This window comes from Drosophila subobscura, chromosome A, assembly GCF_008121235.1.
Source record: "Drosophila subobscura isolate 14011-0131.10 chromosome A, UCBerk_Dsub_1.0, whole genome shotgun sequence".
Taxonomy (NCBI): Eukaryota; Metazoa; Arthropoda; class Insecta; order Diptera; family Drosophilidae; genus Drosophila; species Drosophila subobscura.
In genome coordinates this window covers 14,124,428-14,143,006 of record NC_048530.1, presented here as the reverse complement: position 1 = coordinate 14,143,006, position 18,579 = coordinate 14,124,428, and the positions used below count along the sequence as shown (strand labels likewise).

The 18,579-nt window shown below is 51.6% G+C and overlaps 8 protein-coding genes across 13 annotated transcripts; 3 read left to right on the top strand and 5 right to left on the bottom strand.

Moving 5' to 3' along the window:
- Nucleotides 1-522: 522 nt before the first annotated feature.
- On the bottom strand, nucleotides 523-1,955 carry LOC117903428. The gene is made up of 2 exons (XM_034815451.1): nucleotides 1,851-1,955; nucleotides 523-1,796 (listed from the first exon to the last, which is right to left on the bottom strand). Exon 2 carries the CDS (start codon nucleotides 1,784-1,786, stop codon nucleotides 740-742), a length of 1,047 nt encoding a protein of 348 aa, XP_034671342.1. The 5' UTR covers nucleotides 1,787-1,796; nucleotides 1,851-1,955; the 3' UTR covers nucleotides 523-739.
- A 218-nt stretch (nucleotides 1,956-2,173) lies between these two features.
- Nucleotides 2,174-3,097, top strand: LOC117903435 (probable DNA replication complex GINS protein PSF3). The gene is made up of 3 exons (XM_034815459.1): nucleotides 2,174-2,347; nucleotides 2,408-2,802; nucleotides 2,866-3,097. The coding sequence occupies exons 1-3, from the start codon at nucleotides 2,254-2,256 to the stop codon at nucleotides 2,998-3,000; spliced, it is 624 nt and encodes a 207-aa protein (XP_034671350.1). The 5' UTR covers nucleotides 2,174-2,253; the 3' UTR covers nucleotides 3,001-3,097.
- Nucleotides 3,098-3,431: 334 nt separating this feature from the next.
- On the top strand, nucleotides 3,432-18,514 carry LOC117903425 (carboxypeptidase M). Of its 6 annotated transcripts, none has more exons than XM_034815447.1 (10): nucleotides 3,432-3,621; nucleotides 4,016-4,105; nucleotides 15,733-16,020; nucleotides 16,087-16,419; nucleotides 16,481-16,668; nucleotides 16,854-16,895; nucleotides 16,992-17,287; nucleotides 17,343-17,519; nucleotides 17,579-17,671; nucleotides 18,253-18,514. In XM_034815447.1, the coding sequence occupies exons 3-10, from the start codon at nucleotides 15,767-15,769 to the stop codon at nucleotides 18,457-18,459; spliced, it is 1,590 nt and encodes a 529-aa protein (XP_034671338.1). In that variant the 5' UTR covers nucleotides 3,432-3,621; nucleotides 4,016-4,105; nucleotides 15,733-15,766; the 3' UTR covers nucleotides 18,460-18,514. The 6 variants fall into 6 exon arrangements, with proteins under 6 accessions (XP_034671338.1, XP_034671333.1, XP_034671334.1 ...); XM_034815442.1 differs by having other exon boundaries at nucleotides 3,434-3,500; XM_034815443.1 differs by having other exon boundaries at nucleotides 3,435-3,500; nucleotides 16,866-16,895.
- LOC117903430 (serine protease SP24D) lies at nucleotides 6,333-7,315 on the bottom strand. The gene is made up of 2 exons (XM_034815453.1): nucleotides 7,049-7,315; nucleotides 6,333-6,977 (listed from the first exon to the last, which is right to left on the bottom strand). The coding sequence occupies exons 1-2, from the start codon at nucleotides 7,288-7,290 to the stop codon at nucleotides 6,446-6,448; spliced, it is 774 nt and encodes a 257-aa protein (XP_034671344.1). The 5' UTR covers nucleotides 7,291-7,315; the 3' UTR covers nucleotides 6,333-6,445.
- Nucleotides 8,899-9,827, bottom strand: LOC117903432 (chymotrypsin-1). Its single transcript, XM_034815455.1, has 2 exons — nucleotides 9,558-9,827; nucleotides 8,899-9,463 (listed from the first exon to the last, which is right to left on the bottom strand). Exons 1-2 carry the CDS (start codon nucleotides 9,785-9,787, stop codon nucleotides 8,935-8,937), a joined length of 759 nt encoding a protein of 252 aa, XP_034671346.1. The 5' UTR covers nucleotides 9,788-9,827; the 3' UTR covers nucleotides 8,899-8,934.
- Nucleotides 10,836-11,801, bottom strand: LOC117903429 (trypsin alpha). Its single transcript, XM_034815452.1, has 2 exons — nucleotides 11,534-11,801; nucleotides 10,836-11,474 (listed from the first exon to the last, which is right to left on the bottom strand). Exons 1-2 carry the CDS (start codon nucleotides 11,764-11,766, stop codon nucleotides 10,910-10,912), a joined length of 798 nt encoding a protein of 265 aa, XP_034671343.1. The 5' UTR covers nucleotides 11,767-11,801; the 3' UTR covers nucleotides 10,836-10,909.
- On the top strand, nucleotides 12,040-12,892 carry LOC117895692 (serine protease SP24D). Its single transcript, XM_034803542.1, has 2 exons — nucleotides 12,040-12,244; nucleotides 12,314-12,892. The coding sequence occupies exons 1-2, from the start codon at nucleotides 12,040-12,042 to the stop codon at nucleotides 12,862-12,864; spliced, it is 756 nt and encodes a 251-aa protein (XP_034659433.1). The 3' UTR covers nucleotides 12,865-12,892.
- On the bottom strand, nucleotides 14,360-15,253 carry LOC117903431 (serine protease SP24D). Its single transcript, XM_034815454.1, has 2 exons — nucleotides 14,986-15,253; nucleotides 14,360-14,926 (listed from the first exon to the last, which is right to left on the bottom strand). Exons 1-2 carry the CDS (start codon nucleotides 15,207-15,209, stop codon nucleotides 14,389-14,391), a joined length of 762 nt encoding a protein of 253 aa, XP_034671345.1. The 5' UTR covers nucleotides 15,210-15,253; the 3' UTR covers nucleotides 14,360-14,388.
- Nucleotides 18,515-18,579: the final 65 nt, after the last annotated feature.

The following is an 18,579-nucleotide window of genomic DNA, read 5'->3' as shown; positions in this document are numbered from 1 at the left end:
GAGCAGCAAGGATATATTAGACCCCAGGCAGGGGCAAAAAGAGGCTCGAAGTTGAAGCAAGAGCTGGGTGGAGTCCCTCAACTTGCGAGTGGAAAATGTTTGTTAAGGTTCGATTAACCTGAGGCATACTTTCAGGGATTTATATTGCTATTGGTCTGAATTGCTGCACCAGTCCGGTCCGTCAGTTCTGAACGAAGTCAAATATTACAACTCGACTGCACAGGAGCGTTGCACCATTAAGGCCACACAGGATGCCGGATTGCTGCTTCCTGCAGCAGCAAGACAACCTCTACTAAGTATGTCCAACGTCTCACAGTCAAGTCGGAGTTTTCGAAGCAACAACAAATGGCTGCTGGCCCAGCCACTGAGACTAAACAAACCCAAACTGCTGGGGAACAAGGGAAACACTGAAGAAGCCCTCCCGCGTGGCCAAGGCCAACTAAGACTCGATGTATACAAAATTCTTAGAGTAATTCCAATAATAGTTGTGGCTCAATTGCTTAAGATTATGTTTAATGAATCTATAACTTAATGTCTCATGGCAGACCGCGAATTGTCGCTCTTTCTGGTATAAATTCCTTCACTGCTATCACTGCTGCACTGTTGCTGTGCAGAATTGTCGTTTTTTGGTGTCCTTTACCTACGTATACCTAAGCTTAGGCTAAGCGGAATGTAATCTCAGTTTTGGGGGGGGATTTTCAACGCTTTGTTGCTTCCAAGTCTTTTGTTTCTGTTGTGGTCAGTCTTTTGTGTGGTTCGATTTGGGTTTCCCGTAGATTAAGACCTTGGCACGAACTGTCTTGCATCCGGACATCCTGACATCTGTGACTCTGATCATTTCCTGCACCCGCTCCTGATCCACGTGCAGATTCTCTAGGGCCGCCTCGTGTCGAATGCAACTTTCCAAGTGCTGCTGCTGGAGCGTGTCGTATTGAACGACCTGAGTGTGAGGCAGCTGCAGCACGGTGGCGAATTGCTCGAGTGCAGTCCCGTCGAGCCAACGATTGACATTGAAGATGTAGACTATGGCCAGGCGTTTCAGGTTTGCTCTGTGCGTATTGTTGTGTCTGGCGATGTCGCCAAAGTTGCTGACCAGAGCGTTGAGCACTGGCACAAGCTCTTGGTCCCCGCTGGCCGTGCTCAAGTTGTCCACGAAGATGAGATTGCGGCCACAGTGGGACAATTTACTGAGCAGCGATTGCACTCTGTTGGCGTCCGAGATATCACTTTTGGTCAGAGTGTGCACATTTTCCGGCCAGGGGAACAGCTCGCTGAGCAGACGGGCAGTCAGACTCTTGCCCACGCCCGAAGATCCCACCAGCGAAATCGACTGAAATTGTGGCTCGCCCAAAGCCTCCTCCAGCTGGTCGAGCGCCGTTTCTTGGTTCAGCACGTGCCGGCGAATGTGGCCAAACGTTTCGTGCAGCGACAGCGTATGATCACAGTAGTTTTGCCTGCTGTGGATGATGGCCTGGTACTGCCTGCTGTAATTCAGCATAAATTTGCTCACATTCTCCTCGTCGTAGTACGAGCTGAAGCCGCAAAGTAGCGCCACCAGCGCGATCAGGACGATGCACCCGCGGGGCAGAGAAATCCACGATCTCTTGGGGGCAGACCGCTCAGCAGCACACTTATCCACGGCAATCAAGCGACGCACACGGAGTCTCCTTCCGAGGTAAGAAGCCTTGCTGTGGCTCTGGTGCAAGTCATTCAATCGCCGCTTCGACTGACGCTGCTTTTCCCTTTGCAACCCAGCGATTATAGAGGGCGTCTTATCTATGGTCATTGTGCAGAGTCTAAATGGGACAAACATCAATGTGTTGGCTTGTTTAGTTAATAAAAGTACTCACAATTTGGCTTCGATTTGATGAAATTAATCTTGTTTCTTTTTTTTGAGGTTTTACCGCTCTACCCTTGGGTGGACAAACAACATACTAACGAATACCACACAAATACTATCGATACCACAAAGTACTATCGTCTGACTTTCTAGATTATTTCGGCCTGTTTTTTTGTCGATCTGAGTTGTCGAGTCGATCCCTGAGTTTTTTAGCGGCCCCTTTTTTTCGATCTGAGTACTAGGCTTTAATTGGAACATTTAATTAAGCAAATACCTTGGCATTATGTGGTATTAACGCATATTTTTCGTTTGCAGATTTTTGGTATTTTGTTGTTCAGCCCTGGTTACCGCGCAAACTGAGTTCCTCTTTTGTTTTGATTACAAATGAAAACAAAACCCAGGAGGCTGGCGCAATGAACTATTTTCCAAACTACTACTCGATCGAGGATATATTTGTGACCCAGGAGAAGGTCGAATGCAAGGTCAACACGAAGCTGCAGCGCATGGGTACGTAAAATGTAATTGGAAAAATCTCTTCGAATTCTGTTGCATTTTCCGGGCTTGCAGGCTTTTTGGATGCCGGTGCCGAGGGTGACGACCTGGAGCCGGGGCGCACCGTCAATCTGCCGCTGTGGTATATCAAGGAGCTGAAGGTGAACAATGCCTACTTCACCGTCTCCGTGCCGGATATCTACAAGAATGTGCACAAGGCCGTCTGCGAGGCGGAGACGACGCACATCGAACTGGGGCGACTGCATCCGTACTTTTACGAGTTTGGCCGCTATCTGACGCCCTACGATCGCAACCATGTCATCGGGCGCATCATCTTCGAGACGATGCGGCAGCGTGTGCGCCACTTGCTGGACATATCCAAAAACGACGGACACATGGCCAAGTCCGAGCTGCGGCTAGACAACATCGAGGCGAAGCTGCACGAGGCGGGTGTGCGCACCAATACGCAGGTAAATGAATGATTCTCAAAACCCTTTTTCATGCTTTAATCAATCATCGTTTACCGCTCGCAGTACATCAACTGGCTGCAGCTGACGGGCAATAAAATTGTCATCTCCGAGCTGGTGGAGGAGCATCAGAAGAAGCGAAAACGTGAACTCAGCGATGATGAGAGCAGTCTGCCTAGCTGTAAACGTGCAACACTGTGATTGCCGTAATAATTAGTCATTTGTTGAAACATTTTAGCAATTTTATTATCTTTTATCATATTTTCAAATCGATATAGATATCGATATATGTTGAAAAGTGTCAGTCCGCACCACTGCATCAAGTCCATTGCTACGAAACTGAAGCGGGCACTTTGAGTTTGCTGGCTGACAAAGGCAGCCTGCCATGAAATGTGCAGTTTCAAAAGGCTTTCAAATTGAAGCCGCTCTCAAAGTGATTAAAACCGGAAAATAATTTGTTGAAAATACTGGTGCTACATACAAATAGTGCCGTCGCTCATTTCCACACACATATGTCATGAAGTGAAGCACGGCGCGTTGGGGGAAACCTCAGCCTCAGCCTCAAGCCAACTGCCTCCTCCATTCATGGTCCAAGCCAAGCAGACGAGACGCGCCACTGGCCAACAATTCAGTCGAACTCTAACGGCGCTAGCAATCGGACGCGTTTCAAAACTTGCTCTCTGCCTTCTGCCACAGCCAAAGTAAAGTCTGCCACAAATCTGTTTCTGCTTCTGCTTCTGCAGCCCCGCCTCCGTTTCCGTTTCAGTGACTGGATCTGGGCTCTGACTCTCGGCTCTGACTCTGTCTCTGTCTCTGAAAAGTGTAAGCAACGAACAAACACACAAAACTCAAAACTTGAGACGGATTCAAGCTGCCACTAAGATTTCATTCTCCTTGCCACGCGCCCCCCGTCCTCCGTCCCCCCGTCAACCTGCCCACCATTGCGTCAGTGTCGCGTGTTTTTTCGGCCGAATCCAAGTCCAGTGCTAATTTTGGGCGCCACAACGCGTAGGCGTAAAGAGAAACTACACGAGACAAAAACAAAAACAAAAAGAAAAAGAGAATTTATTTGTTTGCATTTTTTTGGTTGTCGATTTGCTATTTTTTTTGGTGTGAAGAAATTGAAGCCCGGCAAAGGCAAAACAGCAACAAAAACGGCAAAAGCCTGAGAGACAATGAAAGCTGATTGAATATTTTATGCAAATTTCCATTGCAGCCACTCCGCGGGAAAACTTACAACGGCAGCGGCAACGGCAGCGGCAAGCCAGGGCGAGCAGCGAACAGGAAAAGAGTTGCAGGAAATCAGGTAATCCAAGTTGCAGATAAAACTATAGCATCCGCCAGTGGGAAAGCTGAAGATCAAGGCCAGTCGGGCAGGGGCAGTGGCAGGGGCAGGGAGAGGGGAAGATGGCTGACTGGCGGAACAAGGCCATGGCTAAGTTTCTTATCTGCGTGTGTGTGAGTGTGTCCTGCTGCTGCTTTCTGCCACTGCCAAGGTGAAGGTCGTGCTGCAGTTTTTGTTGTTATGTAAACAGCCAGCCAGCTAGCAAGCAAGGGGGGGGGGGGGGGTGATGGGGTAGGCAGTTCAACCCCATGCCAAATGGGGTCTGCTGTCAAGGGCTCACCCACTAACCCAGTGCGCATGTCTCTCCTCGCCCATGGTTGTCCTTTGGCCTTGCCCGAAGACAAGGCCTGGCCTCCGTCAGGGCTAAACTCTGTCGCGTCAGCGTCCCAGGGGGGGGGAGGCAGCATTGAACTTGACAGAGGAGAGCCAGCCAGTGGCAGGCAGGCGGGCAGGCAGGCACTTTCAATGCGACCACGAAACGGTTAACAACAACACGGTAACAAGGTTAGTGGGTTAACTTGCTCGCTTTGAGCTGCAGCTGGGCGTCTGCTCTCCCCCCCTCTCTCTCTCTCTCTCTCTCTCTCTCTCTCTCTCTCTCTCTCTCTCTCTCTCTCTCTCTCGCGCGCGTTGGGTGCTGTCGGCCCGGATTCACACAGAAACCCGTTAGCAAGTGCTCGCTTCTGATCGGCTTTAACTTTTCTTTGTCCATTAAAAGCCAACTTACTCTTGGCCAAGACGACACTCGTCCGTCCATTACTTTCCATGCTAATCAAAATTGAAAAAAACAAAACCAAAAACAGAGCCACAGTCGGAGGGGGGCTGGGGCAGGCAGCGCCTAATTGAAAGAAATTTGCTTGTTGCGACACGCTTGACCATGGCCATCACCACGATGCCGGACGATGTCTGGAAGTGGCACAGCCATGGACCAAGTGAAATTGAGCGAGACACAAACGCCACATGGATCGAGAGCTGGCGCGGGGAGGAGCAGGGAATTGAGTGAACGGAAACGCTGTGCCTGAGATCTGAGACCTTGCCAAAAAGATATTTGGGATCGGTGCATATTAAATGTCTAATACTATGGCCACTGATTCCATGTTTTATTTTATTTGAATGAGAGTAAAGCCGCAAGTGGGAAATGGGCACAGGGCTTTAATCAGCATTCAGTGGCCGTTTAATGATCGCCCCATGAGTAGGTCAGACAAATGAGTCACACACTCACGCACTCACACACTCAGACACTCAGACTCGCTGGAAAAGGGTTCTTGCTGCTCTTTCACGAGACATTCCCATAACCAAAACCGAAAGCCCATCACATAAAAAGCAAAGAAGTTCGATGACTCGCGCGTGAATTGCATTTTAAAGCCGCATTTCACACTTGGCTGATGGACACGGACACGGACACGTACAGAGAGACAGAAAAAAAGCAAAACGAATGAACTCCAAGAGCCACGAGACGCGATGCGATGTGGATCCACCAGATCCAACATCACCGATAATTGCATACAGAGAGAAACACAAGAAAAACGAACAGCGAGTACAACAAAAAACACAACATTAAATCTCTCCAAAATGCACAGCTAAACGGGAGAGAAAGGTGTGCCCGAAGCAATGATACCCTTGCCAAAGCACACGACGAGTCGCTGCCATTTAGTTTCGATTTGGGTACATTTACATTTAAATATTTTATTAATTTTTCAAGCTGATTAATTTGCGTCGGAACAAACGGAAGTGGCTGTGGCTATCTGTTAGAGTTCGAGCAAATAATTACTTAGTTGTGGGACTGCATCCGGGCTCCACACAGTCGTAATACCCTCGGCGAACGCAAAAAACCGAGACAAAAAACTGTGAAAATACTCGTACAAGCCGCGGGCAGGGGCCGGGCCAACAGCCACGCCACTCGAAAGTATTTTTTTTTTGGTTTTGAGACAAGTTAAATGAAAAGCAAAACAAACTCATTAAATGCCGCAGGGGGGCGGTGGTGGGGTGGAAAGAGGCGTAGTTGAAAAACTAAAAATAAACGGAAAATTACCGAGCAGCAACAGTGGCAGTGGCAGTGGCAGTGGAGCTGAAGCTGAAGCTGAAGCTGTAGTTGGACTCCAATTTTCACTTTCACTTGGGAGCACTGCAGAGACGGGGCCAGAGGTCGCGCTCTGATAAATTCCCACAGAGAGAAGGAGAGAGAATAATGTAATGCTCGTTGCTCATCTTTACTGTTCTAAAATTCGGTTACAATTCGCTTGACGCCAAATGAGTGGCAGAGTTGTGAGAGAGAGAGTGATGACCCCATAACGGTATCCCATTCTACAGCTTTGCTGTCTGTCGTATCCATTGGCGCAGCACCGAGATGCGCCCGTAGCCATCGGGCGCTGCTCGGCCGCAGCCGCCGAGCACAAAGCTGGCGACGCCCACCAGGCTGCCGCCGTAGGTGGCCGGACCGCCCGAGTCCCCATGGCAGGCGCCCTTCTTGGCCTCGTGCAGCAGGCACATGGTGGTGTCGGAAAGACGGCTGTAGTACTTCTGCTTGCACGTGTCGCGGGCGAGGTTGCGCACCTGGGCATAGAGCAGCTGATCGGAGACGGGTCCGTTGTGGAAGATGGCGCCCCAGCCGGAGATGTCCACCAGGGCATTGTCGGGCGGATCACTGCTGGCCAGCGGGATGGCCTTTATCAGGGAGCTGAATAGCAGCGTGGAGCCCAGGCGGAGCACAGCCACATCGTGGCCCGCAGAGTTGCCGTACTGTGGATGCACCACCACTTGGGCCACATTCACGCGCACACCACCGCCGGACAGCAGCAAAGTGCCCGCCCGAATGCTCAGCTGTGAGGCGGGAGTCCTACCCGAGAGAGAGAGAGAAGAGGAAGGATAAGTGCATGCTGGAATATCCGCAGCAAGTCTCGCCCTTACACATTGTTGCCCGACTTGACGCAGTGGCCGGCAGTCAGCACGTAGCTGGTGGATAGTATGGAGCCGCCGCAGACGAAACGATCGTTGCGCCGCAGGGAGATCTGGTGGGGAAACTGGCCCGCAACGGCCCGCGTGCCGCCCACGATGCGCGGCGAAGCGCCATCGTCTAGGTCCTGGGCGAGGCAGTAGCCGGCGAGGCAGGCCAGAAGGAGGAGGACGAAAGCCAGAATTCGCAAAGACATGTCCGGTTCTTGGAATCGATTGGATTGTGTGGCTGCATCGAGGCCGGGATACGTTTATTTATGGCAGATCCCCCTTGTGGACCTGTCGTCATCATCATCATCATCAGTGTCACAGTCCCAAGTCGCTATCGAAGCGGCTCTGGGGGGGTTCTGGTTCTAATGTCTGTTTCAATTAGGGCGCAACTCAATTATCGAACTCAACGGATTGTCTAGAATTATCTAGAACGGAACTTCCAACTTACCGACTGGGGGCGTTTATTATCTGCTCGAAGGCAAGCCCTTGCATGTTCATTCCTGTCTTCAAATGGCGAGAAATTGTTATTGCAATCCCTTGAATGCTCCCACGAAGGTGACGGTGAAAAGAGACTCGCAAAAGTTTTGTTGTTGCAATTGGCATTGGTTTCTGCAGGTAGCAAATGCAAAGCAAAGACAAAACCTCATGCATTGCTCACTCTCTCTCTCTCTCTCTCTCTCTCTCTGCTGAAGCTGACGCGAGGGTGGGATCGTAGTGATCGTAGACACCGACTAGCCAGCCACTATTGAGAGTATTTTGGACTTTATGGTTGATTTCATAGTTTCGCTATAATTTGTATATTCGTTTTCAGCAAGCTCAGCAATTACATATTTTTATACCCTGTACCCGAAGAGTAAATAGGGTATATTGTATTTGTGTGGAATAACGGATGTTTGTAACGCACAGAAGGAAACGTTTCCGACCCCATAAAGGATATATATTCTTGATCAGCATCAATACCCCAGTCGATAGAGACATGTCTGTCTGTCCGTCCTAATGAGCGTCTAGTAATCAGAGACCTAGTACTCAGAGACTCAGAGATGGGGCAACCCAGTTTTGCATCCAGACTTCTGTGTGCTCACACTGTTACAAGTGTATTTCAAAAATGAGCCCCGCCCCTTCCGCCCCCGCAAAAGCGGGAAAGCCTCCCAAAGCTACAATTTGAAATATAAAAGAAAACTAAAAACGCCATTCCGTAGGGAAGGACCATATCTATCAGATCCCGAATTGGGATCCGATTGGATCATTATTATAGCCAGAATGAAGAAATGAATTTGCAGTGGCTAAACCCACCCCGTCCCGCAGCTTTTGTTGTTTTTTTCACATTCTCTCATTCACACTCTGCTTCTACAGTATACGGCCTCTGCCGCGAGTCTGCAGTGTGTGGGTCTGGGAAAGAGGGGTGAGCTAAAGGAGCGTGTGGGTGTGAGAAGCGTTGTAGATGTACATAGATGGCAGATGAAGGAAAAGTGTAAAATTTGACAAAACACCGCTAAGGTGCAGATGTAGTACTGAGTGCCGGGTATAAAAGTTGTGACGCGTCAGAAGCGTCTCACACGTCCCTTCTCGTTAGTTTTATTGTTTATTGTTTAATTGCTGCATTTGCAAGCTCCTAATGAGCCCTGAACATTGTTAGAGCCCGCCGCCATTGTGCCGTTCTGCCATAAATCGAGTCATAAACATTTTATAGGGAACTAGTCCAGTGGCAATCGCCAGCGCCTCCTTATCCTTATCAACATCGAGTGAGACTGAGTCACCCAAATGACGCTCGACCACCACCTCGACCATTAACAAACGAAACAGCGCCAATTGGGTCAGATTTACAGAGTAACTATAATGTCGCGTGGAGCCTAGGCAATCTGCTGCTGCAGCCAGTCGTGGAAGCTGGAGACCCGCACAAACACGTCCGGATAACGGGAGCCGCAGGCACCCACCACAAAGTTCGTCAGTCCAATGAGCTTTTCGTTGTAGACGGCGCCGCTGCCTCCGTCGCCGTGGCAGGTGCCCTGCTTCAGCTCGTGGGCCAGGCAAAAGCTCGCCTTGTCGTGGGCACTGTAGGCGTCCAGGCAGACCGTCTCCTCGGCGACGGTCAGCGAAAGTTCGCGTATCTTGTAGGAGTTGCTGCCCTCCACGGTGCGCCCCCAGCCCGCCACAATGATGGCGGATCCCTGGGCGGGCAGATCCTCGTCGCTGCTGGCCAACTCCACGGCCTTGATGCGGTCGGTGAAGGCCAGCGCAGAGCTGAGCGTGATCACGGCCACATTGTTCTGCAGCTGATAGTAGTCCGGATGCACAATCACCGAAGCGACATACACAATGCGTCCGCCAGCATACTGATTGGTGCTGCCCACGCGGCACGACAGACGGCTGACATCGATGCTGGAAGGGGAAGGGGAACGAGAAATTATAGAGCAGATTCCTCCTCTCTCTCTCTCCCTCTCTCTCTCTCTCTCTGTTTCTGTCGGTCACTTACAGCTTTCCATCGCGGTGCAGGCAGTGGGCGGTGGTCACCATCTTTGTGGCAGACACAATGCTGGCGCCGCACACATGCGCATTGTCCACCCGCAAGGAGGCGGCATGGGGCGTGGCCGTGGGTCCGGCTTCATCGCCGCCCAAGATGCGGCCCTTGAGGCCAGCCTGGCAGCAGCCCAGGAGCGCAGAAAGGCAGAGAAAAGCGAGCAAAAGGCCTCGGGATTGGATCATCTTTCGCTCTGGATGCTACCTCTACCGCCGACGGTTGAAATTAAAATGCGTAGCACAAGGGCTGCCAAATTTAAGTGGACATGCAGCCCCCTCCAAAGCAAACACCGCTCCACCCCCTTAGCTGGTCTTATCTGGGGCTTGGACATTGGCGTAAATCTAATCTTATCGCGGCCTTTGGCTGGCTAAATTGGACGTTAGGCGATGTTATTTCCCCCACGATCAAAATATAAAATGCCAATCGTAATGCCAATTCGATTGCAATTTCCCCTCCCGCCACCACACCCAACCCCGCAGCAGAACTGATCTATGACCATGACAAGACCAAGACAAAGGCGGTGGAGATACCAGGGGATGAGTAAGCCATTGAGTCAGCCATGCCCGTGCGAAAGAAGGGGAACTTTAACTGAAAGAATCCAGGCAATCGGGAAAAGCTATGGCCAGAGATTACGCATCCTTAGTCTGTCTCTTTCGTTGATCTACCATAATTAATAATCTACAATAATCTCCGTTGAATCTCCAAATCCATGCTGGGCGTTTCCTTAGATCTCAATCACAAGGGTACGATAAGAAAGTTACCAAAATCTTAGCTGCAAGTACGAGTATTTCCCACAGCCACTTGGCAGATTGGTTTCTGACGATTCCAACAGAACTCAAGATCTCTATCAATCGGCAAAGCGATAAGGAAATCAGAGCGCGAATTAGCTACATTTCAATATGTAGCAAATGATACCCCAAACAAAACAAAGCAAAACAAGGAGAAATATTTCTCCAGGCAGTTCCAGCGTAACTCTGATCGATTGCCATAAATGTTTCACATTTAATCTGCCAATCTGCCAGTCTGCCCTACAACGATTAATCGCTTTGACCCATCAAGGTCTCGGCTCTCGGCTCTCGGTTACGCCATTTATGTAACCTTTGTAGTCCAGTCATGACGAGGCCCGATTGACCGCCCGCCCGCCCGATCGGTGCGAAATTTATGGCTGCCATAAGCTTGCTCCCATAAACCCGGGGTCTGGGCTCTGCTCCGTAGCCATCGAAACACACACAGTTCTTGGAAAGATTTCACACTTTATGCACATGAAAAAAATGTGTAAAAAAAAGAGCGAACGATCGAGCGTCCCTTTAGGTGGCTTCCTGTGTGTTTGCCTCGATCCAGTCCAGATAGTAGTAGATGCGGGAGGCAACATCCGGGTAGGAGCTGCCACAGTCCGCGAAATGGAAGCTGGTTAGGCCCTGCAGCACCTTGTCGTCATCGATGACAGCGGCGCCGGCATCGCCGCTGCAGATGCCCTCCCTCTCGGCGCTGGACAGGCACAGGGTGGACGCGTAGCCATAGCCGGCGGCCAGCTCACAGAACGGAGCACTGACGGTGTTGTAGTTGGCCTTCTGCAGCTTGTAGGGCGCGGAGCCATCGGAGACTGCACCCCAGCCGGCCACATAGACGGGTGTGTTATGGGGCAGCTCCGCGGACACCTCCTCCTCGCCCCCCTCCTCCACCTTGGTGGGCAGTGTGGCGGCGGCAATGCGTTCGGTGTAGACCAGAGGCTCGCTCAGCGTGACGATGGCCAAGTCGTGCAGGAAATTGCCGTACGATGGATGGATGAGGACGCTCTTCACGTTGACAATCTGCCCACCGGCATACTGATTGATGCTGCCCACACGCACGCCCAAGCTGCTGGCAGCGACACTGCGAAATGGCCAAGGGATTAGGATTCAGCAGGAGGATCGCTGAAGGATCGCACTTACGGCGTTGTTCCCAATTCGGACACACAGTGGGCTGCCGTCAGCAGGTGTGTGCTGGAGATGATGGCGGCCATGCAGGTGTGCGCCTTGTTGTGTCGCAGCGATGCCGTCCACGGATACTCCGTGGCTGTGGCATCCTCTCCGCCCAGGATGCGGCCCTCGGGCAGGGCGTGGGCAGCCGCAAGCAGGAGGAGCAGTGCCCAGAGTGGAGCAAGCGCTAGACGTGGAGCAGCCATGACGTTGGAATATCAACTGATTCCAATGGCCAATCGATGTCAGCCAGCCCGCTGCAGAGCGGCTCTTCAGGCTAATCTTGAGCACGAAAACAGCGACGAAATGATAAGCGATGAAACGATTTATGATCCCTGCCTGACGGACGGCCACCTCGATAAGATTCGGTCTAAACGGGTAGACCGTTCCGTCCCGTTCCGTTCCCTGCGGCATCATAAATGCCTCTATAAAGGCATCCCGGCGAGAGCTGGCACCTCTCAGTTCGCTTCCAATTCAGCATGAATTCAGTTCAGACTCGAATGGTTTTCCTGGCAGTGCTCCTGCTGGCAGTGGCCGCGGGCAACGCCTCCCGGCTGCCCGCGGATGTTGGCTCCCGCCCGTACGCCATCTCGGTGCAGCGGAATGGGGTCCATGTCGCCGGCGGAGCGTTGATCAGTCAGCGCTGGGCACTCACCGCCGCCCACTGTGTGTCCCTGGCTGGGGTCAGGAGAGGTAGCAAAGCGGCAAAGACCGTCAGCAGGTGTAGAGTTCATGCATTAATCCTGTGCCATCCTTCCCGCAGCTATCCCGCCCGCTCCTTCCTCGTCCGCGCTGGCAGCATTCAGCGCCTGGCTGGGGGACAGCTGGTTGCCCTCTCCCAGGTCGTGGTGCACAGCGGCTACTCCGGCTCGGCGGAGAACGATTTGGCCCTGCTGCAGCTGGCCACCCCACTGCTCCTCAATGCCAACACCCAGCCCATTGCTCTGGCCAGCGCACTGCCCGCCGTTGGCTCACAGATCACCTTCGCCGGCTGGGGATCCTCGCTGCCCGACGGGGCGCTCAGCCATCGCCTGCAGGTGGCCACCAGGCAGTCGATCAGCGCCGCGGCATGCCAGGAGTCGCTGTACCTCAGTCACGAGGATCTGCTCTGCCTGGTGCCCGAGTCGGTGGCCGCGGGCGAGACCTCTGGCCTCTGCACCGGCGATGCCGGCTCCCCGGCCATCTACAACAGCCAATTGGTGGGCATCGCCGCCTTCTTTGTCGCCGGCTGCGGCACCGAGCAGCCCGACGGCTATGTGGATGTCACCCAGCATCTCGACTGGATAGCCGAGACAAGCGTCTAAATAAACAAACTCAAACTCAAGACAAACTCAAGCTAAGCTCTTGGATGCTTCAAATAATTGCCTAATGGGAATGGCAGAGCCCAAATGGTGCCACTGGGAAGAAGCTTCGAGGGGAAAGCGCTTACGAAATGGTTTTTGTAAGGAAAATTCCCTCAAAAGTACGAAATTGCATTCAACAGTCATTCGAGAACTGAACACAGATTTATTTGTACATTTATTTTCTTTGAGATTCTTTCATTTCGTGAAGGTCACACGATTGCAGCTTACAAAAACCATTCGGGGTTTTCTCTTCCTCTGTTTGAACCAAGTTCAAATTCAACTTTTCTGATGGGCCACGAATTTGTTCAATGAAATATTTATGAGGTTTTTGTATGGTTTGCGTTTATTCAACGCAACTTTTACTGATACTCAAATGAATAGCAACACATTCTATTTCTAGTGTTCGTTCGACAAACAACTCTTTTTTGAGTTCAAAATTTTCAGTAACTTTTTTATAATATTCAACACAAAACTGAAGTACCTGGTCAATGCGGACTCATCTCTGCGACCAACCAATTTCGCAGTAGCGATTAAATATCAAAAAAAAAAAATGAATAGCAAAAAAAACTCGTTTTGTGCTTGCAATTTTGTTAAATGATTGAAATGTCAAATATATTCAGAACTTCAAGCAAAAGTTAACAATTTTTCAGTGCTGATTCATGGCTAATGACCCATAAATAGTGCTCCTAAAAACTAGCTACTTGTAGCGCACTGAAAAAAAACCCAACTAAAGCCAGAAACGCGTAGAACTCGAACCCGTTGGACCTTCTTTTAGGAGCAATAAATATATCAAGGACACTCCGTTTATTCGTGAACCAAGCCCGACTACAGTCAATGCAACTTTTGGCGTTAGTTCCATTCAATTATTATTCCTTAATCACTTTTAAATGATTATTTATGTGCAATTGGTTGAAACTTTTGAAACAATTTTCCTAAGTTGTTTGCTGTAAGTTTTTCGAGATTTTTGATACACATTTTGAGCAATATTTAATGTAAACTTTAAGGGAAAAGTGCCACCAAACGTGTACTTGCAGAAGACTTGTCCTCCGTTTTTGCTCCAGGAACTATGCCTCTGGCAGGGTATCTAAGACTTCGCCACCCCCACGCCACAGCTGCCTCGTGTGTGTCTAAGTCTTAGTGGCTTGTTCTTGTTCTTTTTGTGTTGCTCAATGAACACACGATTTCGCGCTATCGCACAATCTAATCGAAGTACTGCGATGGGTCCGATAGGTACAGTAAAGTTTCCCTCCGAATGGGGCTGTTCGTTCCCCGGCAATAAGCCTTTTTCCTGCTTCTTCGAATGTTCTTCTATCTGTGAATCTCTGGCAAGGGAATCGCATATTATGGCATGAGCACTGATTGGGTGAAGGGTCCAAAGGTCATTTCCCATCCGATGGATGGGGACTCCTATCACCTAATCCCTGTTGAAGAGCTGACAGCCCTGGGAGACACTCGATTCTTGCTGAATATAATTGATGGATTTATTTACTGAATGTTCTGCTGGATCCAGTCGTAGTTGGCTGGAATGCTAATGAAACGCTCGGGCAGGAGGCCGCCGCACTCGCCCAGCATCTCGCCGCCGAGGCCGACCAGCTGCTGTTGGTAGACCGCGGGTCCGCCCATGTCGCCGCGGCAGATGCCGTTGCGACGCTCATGGCCCAGGCAGAGCACCTGGTCGTTGTCCACCGGCTCCTCGTCGCTCTTGCCCAGACGGCACTCGCGGCCCTGCACCACGCTGGCCTGTCCAATCTGCAGGGTGCGGTGCATGTTGACCTCCGACTCGGTGGTGCGTCCGTAGCCAGAAATTTCCACCTGGGCGCCCACGGGCGGATCGACGCGTGCCAGCGGCACGGGACTCACGTTCTCATTGAAGACAATCGACTCCTTGAGACGCAGGAGGGCCAGGCCGGTCTTCAAGGTGTTGTAGTTGGGATTGATGGTGATCTCCTCGACGCGGATCTCCTTGCCGCCCGTGTAGAGATCCACGGAGCCAAAGGTGATGCCAAACAGATTGGCGGACCAGCTGCAAATGAAAGATAGTTGGATGAGACTCTCTTCCACCTGCTGTTATGTTCCACTTACGGCTTGTTCTTGCCTTCGGAGCAGACACAGGTGAGGGCTGTGAGGGCGTAACGTTCGGCAATGATCACCGCGCCACAGTTGTAGCTGCCACCGATGGAGAGGGCCGCCTGGTAGGGCAGTTGGCCGGGCACAGCGTCCTCGCCACCGGCCACACGTGCCTGGGGCAGGGCCTGGCCGAGGCAGCAGGCCAGCAGAACGAGTCCGGCGCTTAGGGTGAGCTTCATGGTACTTCTTGGTTCTTCCTTTGGTCAAGAGATGGCGTGAGATGGTGCCGGCCCTCGGCTTATATAGTCCACCCTGGCCCTGGCCCTGCCCCTGGCCCTGCCCCTGCAAATATCTTATCGGGCCACAGATAGTGTCATCCGGTGACAGCCGCGCAGCTGATTAGACAAGCCGAGGAAGCTCAGCCTTCGGCTGGGGGCATGTGTCCATACACACATCATACACACATGTATCTGCAATGATCTATTTCTGGGAACTCGGACCAGGCCTGGGGTATCAATGAACTCTGATCGACGATCGACGATCGCCGATCGACAGGGGGGAACACGTTTCAGTGGCAGTGAGAGGCCAATGATCCGTCGATCCAGCTGTTGCCACGTAGCAGCACATTCGTTTTGGTCAGCAGCACAACCTGTTGGCCTGCTGTCTGCTGTCCATCTCCTCATCCTCAGCCTCATCCTCAGCCTCATCCTCAGCTGCTATTTTGCCTTTGCGTTTCACTTAAATGGTGTGGCTGGCGGACAGCTTTGTGCATTCGCAGACTCAACGTCGCCCCAACATGATCTTGCGAAAGAGCAACGCGGGACAGCAGCTTCAGCTGCAGCTGTTTGCCCTCATCCTCATGCATGCCGCCTGCCACAATCTGATCAGCGCCAAGACGGTGAATCCCAACAGCGGCGGAGATCTCCAGCAGCAGCAGCAGCAGCAGCAGCAGCCGCTTCAGGGTCTGCCCGAGCCTCGGGCCTACATGCCGGACTCACAGAACTTGGACTTTGTCTACCACGATCACGAGGAGCTCACCCGATTCCTGAGGTGAGTGACAGCAGACAGCAGACAGCAGATCCGACAAAATCTCTTATCCTTTTCCCTTTTCCATAGAGCCACCAGTGCCAGGTATCCCAATCTGACGGCACTCTACTCCATTGGCAAGTCCATTCAGGGCCGTGATCTGTGGGTAATGGTCGTCAGCTCGTCGCCGTATGAGCACATGATCGGCAAGCCCGATGTCAAGTATGTGGGCAACATCCACGGCAATGAGCCCGTGGGCCGCGAGATGCTGCTGCATCTCATTCAGTACTTTGTGACCAGCTACAGCTCCGATCAGTACGTCAAGTGGCTGCTGGACAACACGCGAATACACATATTGCCCACCATGAACCCGGATGGCTATGCGGTATCCAAGGAGGGCACCTGCGATGGCGGACAGGGCAGGTGAGACGTGAAAATTCTACAGCCAAAAAGTGCCTCGATTACTTCAGAATTCACCTTGCAGATACAATGCTCGTGGCTTCGACTTGAATCGCAATTTTCCGGACTACTTCAAGCAGAACAACAAGCGCGGACAGCCGGAAACGGACGCTGTCAAGGATTGGATATCCAAGATACAATTTGTGCTCAGTGGCAGCCTGCATGGCGGCGCACTGGTCGCCAGTTATCCCTACGACAATACGCCAAACTCCAGTAAGTAGTCCCAGCAGTGCGCTGTCCGTTACGTGTCCGCTGTGTGTCCGCTTGCTGCGCAATCTTGCTCCTGCTGCCGCTCTGGCCCCATTTTGTTGCTGTTTTCTTTTGTGTTCTGTTCTGCTGGGGGTATTCTAAGCTGTCTCAGATTTATAAAGCTGACTTTGTACTTTAAACACCAATATGGCTGCTCAAAGGGATCTGCCGTTCGTCCGCCCTGTGCGCGAGTGAGTAAACCGATTGCTGCGAGACCGAACCAACTAACCTCTTCTCTCTCTCTCTCTCTCTCCTACTCTTACACCCAACATGTCCGCTGGGTGCAGTGTTCCAGACCTACTCGGCGGCACCCTCGCTCACCCCCGACGACGATGTGCTGAAGCATTTGTCGCTGGTCTACGCCCGGAATCATGCCAAGATGTCACGCGGTGTGGCCTGCAAGTCGGCCACGCCTGCCTTCGAGAATGGCATCACAAATGGCGCTGCCTGGTACCCATTGACGGGCGGCATGCAGGACTATAATTATGTGTGGTATGGCTGCATGGAGATCACCCTAGAGATCTCCTGCTGCAAGTTTCCGCCCGCCTACGAGCTCAAAAAGTATTGGGAGGACAATCAGTTGGTATGTGGCAGAGCTCTCTCCCATCTCTCCCTGTCATTGATTCAATTTTCCTTAGTCCCTTATCAAATTCCTGGCTGAGGCGCATCGCGGTGTCCAGGGCTTTGTCTTCGATCCCGCGGGCATGCCCATTGAGCGCGCCTCCATCAAGATCAAGGGACGCGACGTTGGCTTTCAGACCACCAAATATGGCGAATTCTGGCGCATACTCCTGCCAGGCTACTACAAGGCGGAGGTACGTACATGCAGGACTCTCGTTCAGCTCTCTATTTACCATCCTTTCTGCCCCCCAAGGTCTTTGCCGAGAGCTTTGCCCCACGCGAGGTGGAATTCGTCATTGTGGAGCAGCATCCGACGCTGCTGAATGTCACGCTGCAGCCCTCAAAGGTACAGTTTTTCGTTTAAGATTCGTATATTCCCGGTGCTGGCTAAAAACTTGTCCCCCCAACCCATAAAGCCCTACCTGTTGGCCTCTTCAGTCGCGGCCAGCGTCACCACCGCAAGGACGCGTCCTGTGAGCGATAAGCTGCAGCTGTCCACTGACTAAACCCTGTACCTGTACGCTGCCCCTCTCCCGGTGCTGGCTGGCATGTAAATACATTCGTAAGATGTGCCTTTAGGCTTAAGAGTTGTGCGAATAATTTGGTTTTTGCTTTCATTTCTACTTCCATTTCTAATCATATTTTACTGGCACTTTCAATCTCTGCTGTGGCTCCTTCTGTTGCTTTAATTCCTTACCAAATTCTTTCTCTGTCTCCAACTACTTCATTGACTTTTGCACCATGGAAGTTCTTAACCTAAATTCTAAGACTTTTTCTGGTTTAAGGAGACCTCAACCCTTCACCCTTAACCCTTAACCCCCTCCGTACGCCTAAGTGTTGCTTGTTACTGGTAAACTGTACAATGGAGAGAAAGTGGACAATAAACTTGACTCCAACTCGATTATTTTCATCCAAAACTGTTTGCAGCGCATTGAGGGCATTGGCGGCGGTGGCGGCGGTGCAATGGTGCCCCTTGGCGGCGTCTCGCCGGGCGGCATGTATCGGCCCATACCGGTGCCGCAGCACTACAGGCCACAGATGCCGCCATATGCGGCAGCTGCCTCCAGCGACAATGGCATCTTCTCGACCATCAGCAACGGCCTGAACAGCCTCTACTCGAATATATTCGGCTGAAAGTTCGCTCGCTGCACAAAATAGTCTCTAAGGATTTTTTTTTGTTTTTAATTCTAGTGTTTAAAAGAGGGCAGAAAAACAACAACAATAAAGTGTGCAATCTATCGTAGTAGCTGCTGC